Below are 18,116 nucleotides of genomic sequence, written 5' to 3'. Positions count from 1 at the left end.
TGGGCATCTGGGTGGCTCAGTCAGTTAAGTGTCTGCCTTCGGCTCAGGTCATGATCCTGGGGTCCTGAGATTGAGCCCCACGTTGGGCTTCCTGCTCAGTGGGGAGTCTGCTTCTCCCTCTCCCTCTGCTGCCCTCTCTCCCTCTGCTGCTCTCTCTATCAAATAAATAAATAAAATCTTTAAAAAAATAGTTTTAACAGCAAATCCTTTTCCTTTAAAACTGCAAATTCTTCTGTCATGGAAGTTAGACTCTATAAAGATGATATTTATTCTATCACTATTCAGTAAAAATGTTGTTCTAGTACCAAATGCAATAAACCCCTCAAATGCAGTGGCACAAAGCAGCAACCATTTTGTTACGGTCACGAATGCTGTGGGTAACTCAGATAGGCACAGCGGGGGTGGCCGCCTTTGCTGCACAGCGTTGGGCAGACTTGAACATCTGCGACAGCCATCATCGGAGCTGCTTCACTCACATATTTGATGCCTGGGCTGGCGTGAGTCAAAGGCTGATCTCAGCTGGGACTGCAGACCAAGTGCCTCCACGTGGCCCCTCGTGCCTTGGGCTTCACACAGGGTGTTGGTTGGGTTCTGGGGAATGAGCCTTCCAAGAGAGTCAGGCAGAAGGCTTGGAAGTTGCATATCGACCCTTCTGTCTTACTCTGCTGGTTGGAGCAGTCATGGCCTTAGCCAGATTGAAGGGGAGGAGGCAAAGACCTCTTGTCTCAACCGGAGGAGTATTAAAGAAATTGGGACCATGTTTGTATCACCACCGCAAATGTCCTCTGAATTTGAGGTTCTGTCCCCAAACCATAGTTACTTTGAAGGAAGGAGTTCCAACACAGGATCCATGGATATGTGTTCTCAGCCCCAGTTGTGCATTGCTAAATGACCAGAATTACCATAATATCTCTTTCAGGGAAGTGACCTGAATAAACTTGGGAAAAGGTTCTTGCTTCTTTCCAATAAGTGGCGAGCTATTTTATGGGTCTGTGATACTGAGATTTAGAAATTCAAGTTCCCTTCGCTGGTTTATTTCAATTTCCTGTCTTTGAAGAATATTAATAACTTACTAGCATTCCAGATCGGTGGATGCTTTTTTGACTCTAATGTGGGTTTTGTCCAAAGATACCGTATCTGCAGGCTTCTACCAGCAACTTGCCCTTCTCCCTTCAGTTGCCGTCTAGCCTGGAAATTTTGACATTATGTTCACTTGCCCAATCTACGGTTGTTTCTCAAGGGTTATATCCTTCTGTTTTAAAAAGTTGGCAGCCTGGGGCGCCTGGGTGACTCAGTCAGTTAAGCATCTGCCTTCGGCTCAGGTTATGGTGTTGAGATACTGGGATCGAGCCCCGCATCGGGCTCCCTGCTCAGCAAGGAGTCTGCGTCTCCCTCTCCCTCTGTGCACTCTCTCTCTCTCTCAGATAAATAAATAAAATCTTAAAAAAAAAATGTTGGCAGCCAACCTCTCTGATTCCTGTGAGGGTGAGGCCCTCAGCATTTATACGTTGGAAGGATGCTTTGCCTCTCTCCGGAAAATATTCTAGATAACCAGTCATCCAGGGTAGAGCTGATCTTGTTTTCCTTGGATTCAGTTATCCTATTCCTGTCCTGCTTTTCAGTATTATGGCCATCAGTAGAGACTTTTGCAACGGGAGGTGGTATTTATGTCTGTGTGCAAATGTGCATAAAGGAAACAAAAGGAAATGTTCATTTGGCATCATCTAACATCCAACCGGAAGCTCTAACTCAGAATGATACATGAGGGTTGCCAGCTGAGAACTCCTCACATGGAGAAGGAATCAAAGCAACTGGAAAAATTTTGACATGATGGGTGTGTAAGTACTGTGGATGTTCAGAGTTAAAGCAGTGACTGTAGTGGAGGTGGGGTTAGGGAAAGCCTTTCTAACGGAGACAGTAAAGGGACATAAAGGACCACCAAGGGGAGAAGCACTTTAGGCAAGAACATCTTCAAGAAAGGAACAAAGGCTGGGGTTTGGGGCGGGGGAGGAGATAAAGGGACTTGAAAGGTATCTTGAGGCTGGAGAGAGGAGGGAGGTGGCAGAATTGGCTGCGGAATCGGGGAGCCTGAGTCAGGGATCGAGATTTGGGATTGGACAGTGAGGAGTTAGTGTATGCTTTTATGCTGGGGCAGTGCTGTCTGTGATTTTACTCTTACTGAAAGGTCCCTGAGGGATCATCCTTGAATTTTTCCGACAGCAGAACTCAAAGAGTTGGTCAGTTGGTCTGTCTGCTCCTCAGAATAATTCTTACCAGATGTGGTGTCCTCGCCTGGGACAATCTGGATGATTCCATAGAGTGGTAATGTCCCAGCAGTTTATTCATTCAGTACATGTGTTTGAAATCCCTCTTCTGGGAGCGGGGCACCGTGCCGGATGCCCCGGGGGGTGAGGAGGAGAACTCACTACTGAGCCACAGCCAAGGACAGCTCTTCCTGCCCTCGTGGGGCTGACATCCAGCCGAGCGGTCACAAGTGCAGGTTATGGAGTCCCGGTGCCCAGCGCTGCTGAGGGAATGGCGATAGAAGGAGGACCTTGGGAGGGGGAGGGAGGTCTTGGTGTGTTTGAGCAGCGGGAAGAAGAGCAGAGTGAGTGCCGGGCGCTCGGCCAGCAGGCTGGTACCAGCTGGGGCAGGAAAGGCAGGGCTCACCAGGCTGTTTGCCACATTAGTAACACTTAGAAACACTTACGACGTACTGCACTCCGGCTGCGTCTGAAGTCCTTCGTGTACACTGACTCCTTTAGTTCCTACAGTGACCCTATGAGGTAAGTCCTGTTTTCTGCCCTTTTTCACAGGTGGGGGAACTGAGGCACAGAGAGTCTCACTGGCCGGCAGGCACTCGCCCCCCTACACCTCAGTGGGGGCACCTGGGTCCATGCCCCGTGGCACAGCACTATTCTGACTTGATTTTACACATTTTGATTTTTAGCCTAAGAACAGTGCAGGTCATCAGGGGTCTTAAGAGGGGGAGTTGCAGCAGCATCAGGCCTGTGTCCTAGAAAGGGCTCTCTGCTCAAACCATGGGAAGTGTACCGGCAGGAAGCAGGCAGATGTGGAGAGACCATGAAGGGCTCTTGTCATGCCCCGTGTGTATTTGGTTCTGAGCTTTCTGGCTGGTTCTCTTTTCTCTTTGACTCCTTTGCTGGGGGCGGGAGTGGCGGGGGTGGGGGACAAGTTTGGCAGGTGGCGTGCAAGCCCTGGGCCCGTGTTAAATATCACTAGCTACTTCCGCTGCAGCATTTATTCCTGGGTCACAGCAACCTTACTGTCTTGAGGGAATGGAGCCCGATCGTGATTTACGGACTGAATAGTCTCTGGAGGCCAGCCATCCAGCCACCCTGGGTGCTCTCCCAGTGTCAGGGTCACTGCTGCCACATGTCTCAGGGCGAACGAACATTTAACCTCCGTTTGAACACCAAACACAACAGGAGCCGGGGAGATGGTTCCTTACTCCTCCCTTTGTCTGAGTCCCCTTTGCCCTTCAGACAGTCACCAAGCCCCAGCCCAGCTCCCTCTTTAATCTCTCTGGAAGATGTCCACCTCAGAACAGCTGTGGGGCTGCTACCCAGCTTCCGGCCACCGCCAGATCTCACCTTGATGATTGCTGCCTGAGGGACCTTTCTGGAATGTAAATCAGATTGTCACCAGTCTGCTGAAAACTTTGTTCAGACTGCCTTGTTATCCCTGGTCAAGAGTTCCTATTAGTATGGCTGACATGGGAGCCTTCTCCAACCTCATCTCATGCCATAAATTTACACAGTCATTGCAGCGTCTTGCTTCATTACACCTGCCGGGACCCCATCCCTGGAGATTATCACTCAGGATGTCAGGAGTAAGGACCCACACCTGGCTTCTGAAAGCCCCTCAGGCGATCCTGATGATCCAGATCCTGACCTCTGCTCTCATTCCGGGGTCCTCAGTCTGGCCACACAGCATCGTCCAAGGGGGTTTTAAATTTCGAAACATGGGTCCCTCCCTCCCCAATTCTGATTTGACAAATCTGGTTTGGTGTCCCAGGCATCTCTACCTTCAAAGAAAAAAAAAATTGCTCTGGGATTTCTGGTCTGCAGCAGGCTGGGGTACCTCTGCATGCAGAGGGAGTTCCAGAGGGTAGAATCGGGCGTAGGTCTTACGGGGAAGCAGATTGATTCTGGAGTGTTTCGCCCTCCACGTATTTGAAGAGCTGCTCTTCTGTAATTATCTTCCCCTCTCCTAACCACACTTCCTGTTCCCCAAGCCGCCTTGCTGGGCAAAATGTTCAAGTTCTCAGACTCCTCACACCCTGATTACCCATCCCTGAATATGTTTGTTTTTTTTAGTTGCACCATTTAAATTGTGATACAGTCAGAGATTCATTCTAGACTGGGGCCTAGTTACAGTGGGATGGATAGATTCTTTAATTCAAACGCTGTACGTGGCTGTTTAAAATGCCATAAGATTGGGGCATCCGACTGACTCAGTTGGTGGAGCCCATGACTCCTGATCTCAGGGTCGTGAGTTCAAGCCCCACGTTGGACAGAGAGCTTATTAAAATAAAACAAACAAACAAAAAAAACCCCATAAGATCACATTGGCTTGATGTCATGATTGACTCATGGGTTCCTTAAAAATCAATGAAAATTCCCACTCTAGCCTAATGGTTAAGAGCAAGAATTCTGAAAACCAACTGTTTGGATTATGATTCTATAGTTCCATGACGTTACTACCTGATGACCTTGGGTGAATCACTTAAAATTCTGTACTTAGGTTCCTACAGTATAAAACGGGGATAAAAATATATCTATCTCATAGGGTTGTTGTGAGGATGAAATGAGTCAATATGTCAAGTGCCTAAAACAGTGCCTGGACCATAGTAAGTGCTATATAAATATTAGTGATAATCATTAGTTATTTGATCTGCTCTTAAACCAAGGTTCTTACTTTCTGTCTTTTTCTTTCATTTGGGTATCACTTAGTGTTTTCCACCTTTAGTCTTTTTAGGACCTGGAGCTATCCTTAGGTGAACTGCGTATAGAAGATACTTGATTGGAGTGCCACCCCAACCCCCTGTTCTTCTCTCTTCCCTCTACATATATACACTAAATCACAGCATTACAAACTCCCTCCCGAGATGCCCTACATCCATTATTATTATTATTATTATTATTATTATTATTATTATTAACTTTTACAACAGTCTTTGGAAAGAGTGATACTTCCCCATTTTACTGAAGAAAAAGCCTGTTCAGTAGTCAAGTAATGTCCGTGAAAGAAATAGCTGATAAATGGCAGGCAGGGTTTGGGCCCAGGCTCATCCCATGTCAAAGTCTCTCCCGTGTCCTTAGCCTCACACCACCCTGCTTCGGTGGAAGGTGTCTGGTCAGGCGAGTGGAAGTGTCACAAAATGGGGAGGCCACGTGACACACCAGTGTGGTCTGTTTTGTGGTTTTTATCTTGAGCTCAGACCTGTTGTCAAGCAGTTTTAACCATAAGCTGCGCACTCAGTAATTGACAAAGCACGTCTACTTGTGTCACTTTCAGTTTAGAAGGAATTATGTTTATATTGTTGCTCCTTTAATCTGAAATATTTGTGATCAAATATGGTACCTATACCAAATCAAGTGTGGAGAATACGTCAATTTTTAAAAGATTTTATTTATTTATTTTGAGAGAGAGAGAGTGCAAGCATGCAAGCACGAGCAGGAGGAGGGGTAGAGGCAGAGGGAGAGAGAGAATCCCAAGCAGACTCCCCACTGAGCAAGGAGCCCAATGCCAGACTCAACCCCACAACCGTGAGATCATGACCTGAGCTGAAATCAAGAGTCAGATACTTAACCAACTGAGCCACCCAGTTGCCCTGGGAATGCATCATTTTTTAAAAAAATTCCTTAACACTATTAGATTTGACATAACTGGAGACCTTGGTACTTCATAGTTCACAGAATCCTTTTGGATAACTGAAGGAGCACTAGATTCTGAGTAGTTCTTGTAATTTTGTTTTAAGACTTTTTTTTTTTTTTAAGTAGGCTCCAGTCCCGGTGTGGAGCTCAATGTAGGGCTTGAACTCATGACCCTGAGATCAAGACCTGAGCTGAGATCAAAAGTCAGATGCTTAACTATAAACCCACCTAGGTGCCCCATTGTTTTTAAGATCTTGATTGTTCTTCATGGGTCAGAGCCCTAGATCTTTTTCCTTTTCGCTGTTCACATTCCTGGCACTATTCATCTCTTAAAGTTAACTGTGAATCTGATACATTTATTCTCTATGTTTCTGGATATAGATTAGATAGCTATAAGAAGGTACTGCTAGTGGTAAGACCTTGCAGTATGTTGGGATTTAGAATAGAAAAAATAAGGTGCTTGGCACAAGATTCTTTAACTCTACCAAGAGTTAAAGTGAGATAGAGGAGTGAGGGATAATAGACTTTTGGGTTGAGAATGTTCCAGAGTTTCGTTAAAAATTGTCGAAGCTGGGTGGCTCAGTCAGTTAAGTGTCTGTCTTCGGCTCAGGTCATGATCTCGGGGTCCTGGGATTGAGCCCTACATCAGGCTCCTTGTTCAGTGGGGAGTCTGCTTCTCCCTCTCCCCCTTGCTCCTGCTCTCTATCTCACTCACACACTTTCTCTCAAATAAAATAAATAAAATCTTTTAAAAACTGCCCTTTCCGTCACTTCTCTGAGCTCTGCTCCCCAGTAATTTAGTACTTTGTCCATATATTCAGTTTTGCCATATTAGTAGGGAACTATAATTCACATTCCCTTATATCTCTATGTCCATTTTTACAAGGAAGAGTTGGTTTCTGACTGTAAAGTCAGAAATCCTATTATTTGTAATTAAATATATTTGAATATTATTTGTAATTATTTGTAGTTAAATATATTTGTAATTAAATATATTTGAATATTACAATAACTATAGTTGGATTGGGTGCTCAACTGTTAATATTTTCTCTTCTTAGGAAATCAAAATTAGATTTATATATAAATTTTGTATTATAAAGGCAAACACCTGGTCTTAAACCTTATAAAAGTACTATTTGGATTTGTAAGCAATAAAATTATGTTTACTATACAAGCATACTTTTTTTTTTTTAGAGAGAGAGAGAGAGAGTGTGTGCACTTGTGGGGGAGGCGCAGAGAGAAAGAATTTTTTTTTTTTAAAGATTTTATTTCTTTATTTGACAGAGATAGAGACAGCCAGCGAGAGAGGACACAAGCAGGGGGAGTGGGAGAGGAAGAAGCAGGCTCCCAGCAGAGGAGCCTGATGTGGGGCTCGATCCCAGAACACCAGGATCATGCCCTGAGCCAAAGGCAGATGCCTAACTGCTGTGCCACCCAGGCGCCCCAGAGAGAAAGAATTTTAAGCAGGCTCCATGCCCAGTGTGGAGCCCCACGCAGGGCCTGATCTCGCAACCCTGAGATCATGACCTGCACCAAAAGCAAGACTCAGACACTTAACCAGCTGAGCCACTCATGCTCCCCCAGGCATACTTACTTTGAATTATCTTTTTCTAATTTGAAATTCCAGAGTCTTAATGTCTAAGGTAATTATGAATACTTAAATTATCAATGGTTAGGGGCACCTGGGTGGCATAGTTGGTTAACTGTCTGCCTTTGGCTCAGGTCATGATCTCCAGGTCCTGGGATCGAGCCCCGTGTTTGGCTTCCTGCTCAGCAAGGTCTGCTTCTCCTTCTCCCTTTGCCCTACCATTCATTCTCTTTCTCTCTCTCTCTCTCTCAAATAAATAAATAAATAAATAAATAAATAAATAAAATCTTTTAAAAAATTATCAATGGTTAAATACTTAAAACTGTAATATTTAAATATGGGCTCCCTGCTGTTCATTACACCTTTTATCCTACAATGAAAATTTCATGAAAGTTGAGTGCCTGTCTAGCATTAATTGCCTTTTACTTTTCTCATTTTTTTCTCCTCCCTAATTTACTCTATGGAGTTCACAGCTACCTCAGATTATTTTAGAATGTGGTATGATGAAGGTAAATAAATTGGAGCTTGCAAATCTAAATAATTTTGTAGCCTTCAATGAGATTAACAGGATTAGATTGAAAACACTGATAGAAACCAAATAGCTGAGGCGCCTGGTGGAACAGCGGTTAAGCATCTGCCTTCAGCTCAGGGCGTGATCCCGGTGTTATGGGATCGAGCCCCACATGAGGCTCTTCTGCTCTGAGCCTGCTTCTTCCTCTCCCACTCCCCTGCTGTGTTCCCTCTCTCACTGGCTGTCTCTATCTCTGTCAAATAAATACATTTAAAAAATCTTTAAAAAAAAAAAAAAGAAACCAAATAGCTGTTTTGCAGGGAACAAAAGTATCTTCATAGAAAAGTGTTTATTATATATTAAGCCTTTTGTTAAAAAAGATTTGAGAGAGACTGCGAGCTCATACGAATGAGCAGGGGGGAGGGGCAGAGGGAGAAGTAAACTTGCTGCTGAGTGGGGAACTGTATGAGGGACTTGATCCCAGGACCCTGGGATCTTGACCTAAGCCAAAGGCAGACGCTTAACCAACTGAGCCACCCAGGTTCCCCTATATATTAGACTTTAAAAGAGAATATAAAGCTGTAAAATTACTATGATCCCAACGTTTTAAGATTTAAAAAAAAATTTTTTTTTTAAAGATTTTTATTTTTATTTATTCGACAGAGATAGAGACAGCCAGCGAGAGAGGGAACACAAGCAGGGGGAGTGGGAGAGGAAGAAGCAGGCTCATAGCAGAGGAGCCTGATGTGGGGCTCGATCCCATAACGCCGGGATCACGCCCTGAGCCGAAGGCAGACGCTTAACCGCTGTGCCACCCAGGCGCCCCAAGATTTTTAAAAAATTTTTAAGTAATCTCTACACCCAGAGTGGGTCTTGAACTCACAACCCCAAGATCAAGAGTTGCATGCTTTCTACTGACTGAGCCAGCCAGGCAACCCTAACATTTTAAAAGAGATAAAATATATACACACTCTGAGATAGATTAAAAGGAATTACATGAACTTGGCAATTGTGGTTCTGGAGAGTAGGATGGTAGGATATGGGTGATTTTATCTTTTGGGTTTTTTTTTTCATATTTTTCCAAACTTTCTATAATGAACATTATTACTTTCTTCATCTTTAAAAATATCTTCTTAAAGGGGTGCCTGGGTGGCTAAGTCAGTTAAGTGTCTGACTCTTGCTTTCTGCTCATGTCATGATCTCATGGGTCCGAGGATCGAGCCCCACGTTGGGCTCCCTGCTCAGTAGGGAGCCTGCTTCTCCGTCCCAAGCTCCCTGTACTTGTGTTCCCTGTCCCGCTATCTCCCTGTGTCAAATGAATGAATAAAATCTTCTTAAAAAATTAAAAAAATACTTTCTTAAAAGGACTAATTTCTGTAGAAATTAGTGCAAGAATATTTGTTAGACGGTAGCTACACTTGTGAGCATAGCATAGCATAGACTTGTCGAATCACTAAGTTGTACACCTGAAACTAACTCAACATTATATGTCAATGGTACTTCAATAAAAATATTAGTAAAATGTGGGAAAAAAAAAAGATTTCTGTTTCTTTATACTTTGGTTCCCTTAGTCACTGGGCCTTTCCTGACAGCAAAGAGGGGCTTAGTAGAGGCAACGGGTAAAATATGGCTATGCTTTATTTATAATATAGGTATTTCTAACACACAGTATGGCTAACACCCAAAGGAGAATCATGTGATAAGGTGGAACAGAAATTATCTTTAAATCACTTTCTGTTCTGGATTGTACGTGCTGGGGTTTTCGTCTCTCTCCTCACTTTGGCCCTCGCTCCATCGCGCCTGTCGTAAATCCACTAGTGCGTGGATGTGAAATATAAATCTTAATTTAAAATGAGGTTTTATGGGGGCACCTGGGTGGCACAGCGGTTAAGCGTCTGCCTTCAGCTCAGGGCGTGATCCCGGCATTATGGGATCGAGCCCCACATCAGGCTCCTCCGCTAGGAGCCTGCTTCTTCCTCTCCCATTCCCCCTGCTTGTGTTCCCTCTCTCGCTGGCTGTCTCTATCTCTGTCAACTAAATAAATAAAATCTTTAAAAAAAATAAAATAAAATAAAATGAAGTTTTATGAAATGATGTAATGAATCCCTTTTATAAGGCGTCCTGATTCGTGTTTCTCGACACATCTCTCGGTTTCCTTAGAATGCACTATATAAATGAAAACTGTGACTGTGGACAAACTTTTTAGTGATCTTTACAGTAATAAGTTCCCCATCAGACAATAGCTGTTTGCTTTATGACTTGTTGGTAAGTTATCCCCAAGGGGTTGAGAAATTTCTGTTTTGAAAAGTCCGGAAAGTCTTTGGTGACTTGCTGTTTCGTTTTTATTTTTCTTTTCTCTAAAGTTGTAGAAAACAGGATCACACTTATCCTGCCTTTATATGCTACCATCTGCTGTTCGCTAACCTAAACTTAGCACTCACCTCTGGAGAGAATTAAGCTCGACGTCATGCCTTAAAGCCAGCCCCTCTGTGGAATGCATTCATTTCTGTCCTGTGCACCCAGAATGGTACTTGGCATTCAAATTGTGCAAATCATTTTCTGTGTCCTGCGGTTCAGTGAAAGTGGTTATTAAATCACAGGCTTAGCATTATTCTGTAGATAAGAAATGCTTTAGTTAGAACTTAAGTGAAGTTCTTTAGATTAACTTGTAATTGGAAAAAACAGAATTGAGATTGTGAAATAAAGGAGGCTCTTGTAAAACTTTTTTCCGGTAAAACAGTGGCCACAAGCTAGTTGGCAAAGGTTTTCCTAGACAATTTGGCTAGTGATCTCCTAAGGATATGCAGTCTTTATGAGGAGCATTTGGGCTGATTGCCCTTTGACTGCTGTTAGTTAAATATGGTTTGTAGCTAAGCAGCCTGTAAGGAAATCGTCACTTTTGACGCTGCTCATGTTCTCCTTGAAAATGCTGTCTGCTTTTTGGGTTTAATTTGCAGTGATTTCTTTAAAATACAGGATAGCTATTACAATGTTACCTACAATGATTAGACTAAGAAGTAGAGCATAATGCCAGTCATTTTTGGTTCTTTAATTTTACGGAAAAAAACTAGTAACTGGTTTCTGGTTTAAGAAATGACAAAATTATTGGACTACGTACTATCCCCTTTGTGTTGTCCCCCCTGCTAAAACCTAAACTACAACAGTGAAAAACCCCTCTGAGTTATGGACTAGAAATGAATTTGACAGTTTTCAACAACATGTAATTTTTTTAATGGTTTGAAAATGCATATATTCGTGTTTGACCCCAATGTTCATCTCTAGGTGAGCAGGTGTAGTGGGATGTTATTTTATGGTTCTTTTTTTTTTTTTAAGATTTTATTTATTTATTTGACAGAGAGAGAGACAGCCAGCGAGAGAGGGAACACAAGCAGGGGGAGTGGGAGAGGAAGAAGCAGGCTCCCAGCCGAGGAGCATAATGTGGGGCTCCATCCCAGAACGCCGGGATCACGCACTGAGCCAAAGGCAGACCTTAACCGACTGAGCCACCCAGGCGCCCCTATTTTATGGTTCTGGCATGGAACTTCAGGGAGTAGATTGTAATGGCTCTACATTTGTATCCAAGATAAGCAATTAAATAATTAGTCTATTTTTTAAATTAATTTATAACACTGGACTTACTATGAAAAGTAGGTGTCTAGGGGCGCCTGGCCGGCTCAGTTGGTGGAGCACGTGACTCTTGATCTTGGAGTTGTGAGTTTGAGCCCCACGTTGCGGGTAGAGAGTGTACTTAAAAAAAAAAAAAAAGTGGGTATCTATTTCTTTAATTCCTTTATTAGGAGAACCATAGCTTTTTGGTTACATAAGAGAGGCAGTGTCTGAAAAAAAAACAGAAAACAAGTTACACACATAATATTAAATTTTCTAGTAGCCACATTAGAAGAAGTAAAAAGAATTGAAACTCAGGGGCGCCTGGGTGGCGCAGTCCTTAAGCGTCTGCCTTCGGCTCAGGGCATGATTCTGGCGTTCTGGGATCGAGCCCCACATCAGGCTCCTCCACTAGGAACCTGCTTCTTCCTCTCCCACTCCCCCTGCTTGTGTTCCCTCTCTCGCTGGCTGTCTCTCTCTGTCAAATAAATAAATAAATAAATCTTAAAAAAAAAAAAGAATTGAAACTCAATATGTCTAAGATATCATCATCTCAATGTTAATGAGATATTTTACATTCTTTTTGTGTGTGTGCGTGTGTGTGTGCGCGCGTGTGCGCTAAGTCTTCAAAATCCAGTGTATACTTCACACTTCCAGCATGTCTCAGTTTGAACCAGCCATATTTCAAGCGCTCAGTAGTCACATGTGGCTAGTGACTACCATGTTGAATTATGTAGGTCTAGAGTTTGGGCACATTTGTACACAGTAGCATCTATATATATTGACATGTTATATAGATTTCTATGCAAATCACATCCTAAGAAACGTAAGGGGGATCTTCATACTTCCAGCCTTGAGGCAGATTTTAACTTGGCCCTAATGTGCATATTGTAAGAGAGTTCTAGTGGCCTTTGATTTTTTAAAAGATTTTATTTATATGTCAGAGAGAGAGAGAGAGAGAGCACAAGCAGAGGGAGCAGCAGGCAGAGGGAGAGGAAGAAGCAGGCTCCCCACTGAGCAAGGAGCCTGATGCAGGACTCGATCCCAGGAGCCTGGGATCATGACCCAAGCTGAAGGCAGACGCCCAACCAGCTGAGCCACCCAGGCGTCTCAGCCTTTGGTTTCTTCTTGAGGGTAATCCACACCATGATTATAATGCCTCGGCTACGGCTTTCATTCCGGCCAGTGTTTAGTATACACGCACCACTGCCCAAGCAGCATCTGTCCTGGGACAGGCTGGCCTTGGGGGTAGTGAGGACAGGGGCAACAGCAAAGGTGTGGTAGCTGAAATTGTTTGGGAGGTGCCTAAGAGGAAGGAAGGCACTGTTTAAAAAAAATCCCAAACACCACCTCTAATGTTGTTGGAAGGTTTAGTTTATTTATGGAAACATTGGTCTGATGGGGCCAAATACCTCATTCTGACATTCTCATTTCTTTGCTTTATTAAACTTTTTCTTTTTTAAAAAAAGATTTTATTTATTTGAGAGAGAGAGAGAGGGTGTACATGAGCCGGGGGGCGGGCAGAGGGAGAAGTAGACTCCCTGCTGAGCAGGGAGCCCCATGTGGGACTCTGTCCCAGGACCCCGAGATATGACCTGAGCCGAAGGCAGACGCTTAAACGACTGAGCCAACTAGGCGCCCAACTTTATTGAACTTTTTCACTAGTGCAATTTAAGCCCACAAGGAGGGAAATACCTCAGCTCTGTGCTGTAAAAGTGCACATTGGATTTGGAGAATTTAGGACCAAAAGAAGAATGTAAAATATCTCACTAATTTTTGTGCAATTACATGTTGAGGTGATAACATTTTATTTATTTATATATATATATATATATATATATATATANTATATATATATATATATATATATATATATATATATATATATACACATACACACATATATGTATATATATATATTTTAAAGTATTTTAAACTTTATTTCATTATTATCTTTTAAATTAAGCTCTATGCCCACCGTGGGGCTTGAACTCATGAACCCGAGATCAAGAATTTGCATGCTTTACTGACAGAGCCAGCCAGGTGCCCCATTTTTAGATACATTGAGTGAGATAAAATATATCATTAAAATTAATTTACTTGTTTCTTTTTAGTTTTTTTTTTTAATATGGCTGCTTGAAAATTTAAGATTCCATATGTGGCTTGCATTATATCTCTGTTGGATAGTGCTGCCTTTGATTGTTCATGGTTTGGTGTAAAAGACGGTGGGAAGAGACGACCTGTGCTCTCTTGGACGTGTGATGGCACCTTCACAATGGCAGGCAGGGTATTCTGTGTGTGTCCCCGCAGAGGACGAGGAAGAAGTGCAGCACGGGGTTCTGTACGAAAACCTGATCCCGAGCCACTAGGCCGCCATTACACATGCCACTTTGAGAACAGAAGACCTGCTGGTTTTGTCACCAGTTTGCTCCATAATTTTTATGAAAGGAGCAGTTATGAGGGTGCTTCCTCGCACCTTCTCTGAGAAATAAATCAAGAACTCTGGATAATGTGTGCATTCAGTCTTCCATTCAGTGTTCTCACAATCCAAGAGAATCATCTCTGGATACTTTGATCGGTACATATATTAGTTATTACTATTACTCTGTTACTCTTGGCTATTACTCTTAGTTATTTTGACAACTTCTTAAGACTGCTTGGTCTGTATTGATATTTCTGTGACCCAAGCTATTTAGAAAGAGGAGGAAAGGTGATCAGAGAAACCGGGCTGGTTTCTCATACCTGAGCGTTTCTCTGGGGGTATTGGTGAGCTTGGGGACAACTCGTATGACTGTATTTAGCTTCTCTTCTTTCTCATCCCCAACTGAGAACTTTTAAAAGCAAAATTGCTTTTTATTGAGTGGGAGAAGCCCAGGCAGGTCCTTGCTTATATTTTAAACCTATATTCTTAGAATTAGCTCTGTCTTCCCTTAACAGCCACATCCCACATTTTGGTCTTACTTTAGGTTTGTTGTCTACACCTTCCAGTTCACCCTCTGAAAAAGGGGGTAGGGTGGAAAAAAAGGAGCATCTGTTGTATGCCACGTACCATGCTGCATTCTTTAGAAATTTCTCAGCAGCCATGAGAGGTGGGAATGATGATCTCTGTTTTATAGATGAGGAAGTGGGAATCTGGAAGTTATTTTTCGACTTCACATACGTGTGGTAGATAATGGATTCTGGAACTTGGCAGATGCTATGCCCGCATTGGCATCCCGGTGTAGGAGAAGCTTGAATGTGCTTGTAGACGTAGAGACTGTGGATGTGTCTGTATTGTTGTCAGCTGGGAGAAACAGGCAGGTTCCTGTCCAAAGCATCTTTTATCCCTAATCACAGACCTGATGAGCCTGTGTTGGGTCGATGGGGTGTTTCTAGGTTGTTTGCTCCTACTGAGGCTTGGACGCTTTGGTTTACAGTTGGGACCCCTGATTGCTACAGGATGGCCCAATGGAATCAGCTCCAGCAGCTCGACACACGGTACCTGGAGCAGCTTCATCAGCTGTACAGTGACAGCTTCCCGATGGAGCTGCGGCAGTTTCTGGCCCCTTGGATTGAGAGTCAAGATTGGTAAGTCCTTTCTGAGAAACTCCCCGAAGTGTCAGGTTTGGGTTTGAGTCAAGATATAACCTGTTCTAGCTTAACACTGTGCTATTTCATCAAAAAGCTTACGGGTATAGGTGATGGGGTGAAAGAGATCAGGAGATAAAGAGGTACTCTCAGTCTCGTAAAAAGTATTTTAAACTTTATTTTCTGCGTTAGACGCATGTGCGGGCAGCTGTCTTTTGGCGCCTCGAAGCATCCTGCTTGGTGGTAGAAGGCTGATTTGGATCTCATTTCCTCGGCGAGATCCTCTGTGGGTTCTGACACTCCAGGGATGTACTACAAATATATATATATTTTTTTATCTCAGTGAGAGTTCTTTCATGGGTAAAGATTTGGGACAGTAATTCTGATTCCCCTTTAATTAAAGGAAGGAGACACACTGTAAGAGAAATGGACTCGTTCATAGAGGAGATAATGGCCCAGAATTCCAAGGACTATTTCCTTTGTTTTTTCCCCTTTTTTAGAGAGAGAGCAGCGATGGGGCAGAGGGAGAGGGAGAGAAAGAATCAGAAGCAGGCTCCACGCCCAGTGTGGAACTGACATGGGGCTCGATCTCAAAACCCTGGGATCATGACCTGAGCCGAAACCAAGAGCCGGACACTTAACTGACTGAGCCACCCAGACTCCCCTTTTTTCCCTTTATTTTAATGTGTTCAGATTCACCTATTAATTTTCATTTAATTCGGGCCTATGACCTAGTTTTTCTAGAATTTGGTGAGGGGCCAGGGAGGCGAGTCAGAGATGATGGAGATGGGCCATCCCAGCCTGGGTTTGCTTATTTGCTACTAACAATCTGACTGCAGAACTGACTGAGAATTTAAAACCAAAACAGCATATCTGTCTGCATCACTTGAATATTTTGTAAGTATAGACTATGGCAGTGACTAATAGTATCCGGAATAATTGTTAATAATCATTGAATCCATGATATTTCTTGTTGCTGAGCAAGGTGAATCTAAAGTGATGGGTAGCTTAAAGCATCGGGTTTGTCTTGCTTTCTTCCCTCCTTGACGGTGATTTCTGTGCGTGTGTGTGTGCACGCTTGTGCACGTGTTCGGCTGTGTGTAGGTTTCAGAATCGTTCTGTATCCTTCTTCCTTTTCCTAGGGCATATGCGGCCAGCAAAGAATCACATGCGACTTTGGTGTTTCATAATCTCTTGGGTGAGATTGACCAGCAGTACAGCCGCTTCCTACAGGAGTCAAATGTTCTCTATCAGCACAATCTGCGAAGGATCAAGCAGTTCCTTCAGGTGTGATGAGAAACTGACCCCGCAGAGTAGGGCGTTAGCTTTCTATCCAGGAAGTATTTCTTTTCTCATTTGTCTAGGTAATACGATCTTATCTTGGAGTTTAAGTCAAAGGAGAGATTATTAGCTCTTCCTCAAACCTCTGTATACCCACCCTTGAGCGTCATTATCTGAAATCCACTTCTTTTGTCCGTTGGAGTAATCACCTAATTGTTACATTAATCATATTACAGTAACATGTTAATAACATGATCAAAACTAGTGGTTTCATAAGAAGATGACTCTTTCTTTCTTTTTCTTTCTTTCTTTCTTTCTTTCTTTCTTTCTTTCTTTCTTTCTTTCTTTCTTTTCTTTCTTTCTTTCTTTCCTTCCTTCCTTCCTTCCTTCCTTTCCTTGAGAAAGGGGAGTGGAAGGGACAGAGGGAGAGAGAGAGAATATTAAGCAGGTTCCACCCCCAGCACAGAGCCTGACTTGGGACTTGATCTCAGGACCCTGAGATCATGACCTGAGCCGAAATCAAGAGTCAGACGCCCAACCGACTGAGCCACCCAGACCCCCCAGAGGACTTATTTTTAAATGTTAAATGTTTGACGGTAATTGGATACTCACCTCCACTAAAGACCAGGATAACATACTGTCCAAAGACGCAAACTGACGTGTCTTCTGTCACAGAAGTGCAGCCCATTGTGACCGCCTTTTTTCTGTTCTCCCCCTCATCTCCCGCTGGTGGCAGCCAGGCTCTGAGGCCCTCGTTTTATTGTTGCATGTAGTAGATGTCATACTCTAGGTCCACATCTCCTTAGTCTCCTGCTACTTTTCATTCTCTCTCTCCTACTTACAGAGCAGATATCTGGAGAAGCCAATGGAGATTGCCCGAATCGTGGCCCGGTGCCTGTGGGAAGAGTCCCGCCTGCTCCAGACTGCAGCCACTGCAGCCCAGGTGAGACGTGGGAAGAAACAAAGCACGATTGAAGACACACTTTCCTTCTTGTGTCCAGAGATGTGCTTGCTCTTACACAGTCTAGGGCGTGCACCAACGTCCATGGTAGAAGTGGATGTTTTTGTTTTTTTTCTTTTAAACAATGCAAATGATTGTTTTTTTCCCCTTGAGTACATAATGCACTCTCCTTTAAAAAAAAAATTAAAATTTGACACAATAGTATAAGGAAGAAAGTTTACCAACATTAATAGTCTGGTGTATATCCTTCCATATCTTTCTCCAGACTCATAAACTACAGAAAATACACACACACACACACACACACACACCATATTTGAATGGGTTTACTTCTCTGAATCTTTCTTTTTTCATTTAATATTATATCATCTAAATCGTTCTAAGTCAAGTAGAGTAGAGCTAACTCATTTTATTTGCTGCATCATACTCCGTAGTGTAGATTTGCTGTACTTTATTCAGTTATTCTCTCTTTGATAGACATTTGCTTCATTCTGGGTTGTTTTTTCCCCCCTTATAAACACTCCTGCAGTGTCTCCCTTTACAATTTTATATATTTGTGCTTTGATTTCTCTATGATAGATTTCCAGGCATGGAAACCCTATATATATTTTACTTTTATAGATCTAGATTCCTTTCCCCAAAGGCTGTAACAGTTCACATTTGCACCAGCAGGAAATGATAATGTACTCTTCTTGGGTGCAA

The 18,116-nt window shown here is 43.1% G+C and overlaps 1 protein-coding gene across 5 annotated transcripts in view; it reads left to right on the top strand.

Moving 5' to 3' along the window:
• Positions 1-18,116, top strand: part of STAT3 (signal transducer and activator of transcription 3) — a 66,849-nt gene that overhangs the window by 23,669 nt on the left and 25,064 nt on the right. For 4 of the 5 annotated variants that reach the window (XM_034641687.1, XM_034641686.1, XM_034641685.1 and 1 more), the window contains exons 2-4: positions 15,022-15,172; positions 16,315-16,459; positions 17,298-17,396. In XM_034641687.1, the coding sequence (XP_034497578.1) occupies positions 15,045-15,172; positions 16,315-16,459; positions 17,298-17,396 (372 nt within the window). In that variant the 5' untranslated portion in view covers positions 15,022-15,044. The remainder of the gene's footprint in view (positions 1-15,021; positions 15,173-16,314; positions 16,460-17,297; positions 17,397-18,116) is intronic. The other variant, XM_034641688.1, reaches the window with a different exon arrangement.

The sequence above is a fragment of the Ailuropoda melanoleuca genome, chromosome 13 (assembly GCF_002007445.2).
Source record: "Ailuropoda melanoleuca isolate Jingjing chromosome 13, ASM200744v2, whole genome shotgun sequence".
Lineage (NCBI taxonomy): Eukaryota > Metazoa > Chordata > Mammalia > Carnivora > Ursidae > Ailuropoda > Ailuropoda melanoleuca.
Note: the sequence above shows the minus strand (reverse complement) of the source record. Positions and strands in the feature narration are given on the sequence as shown.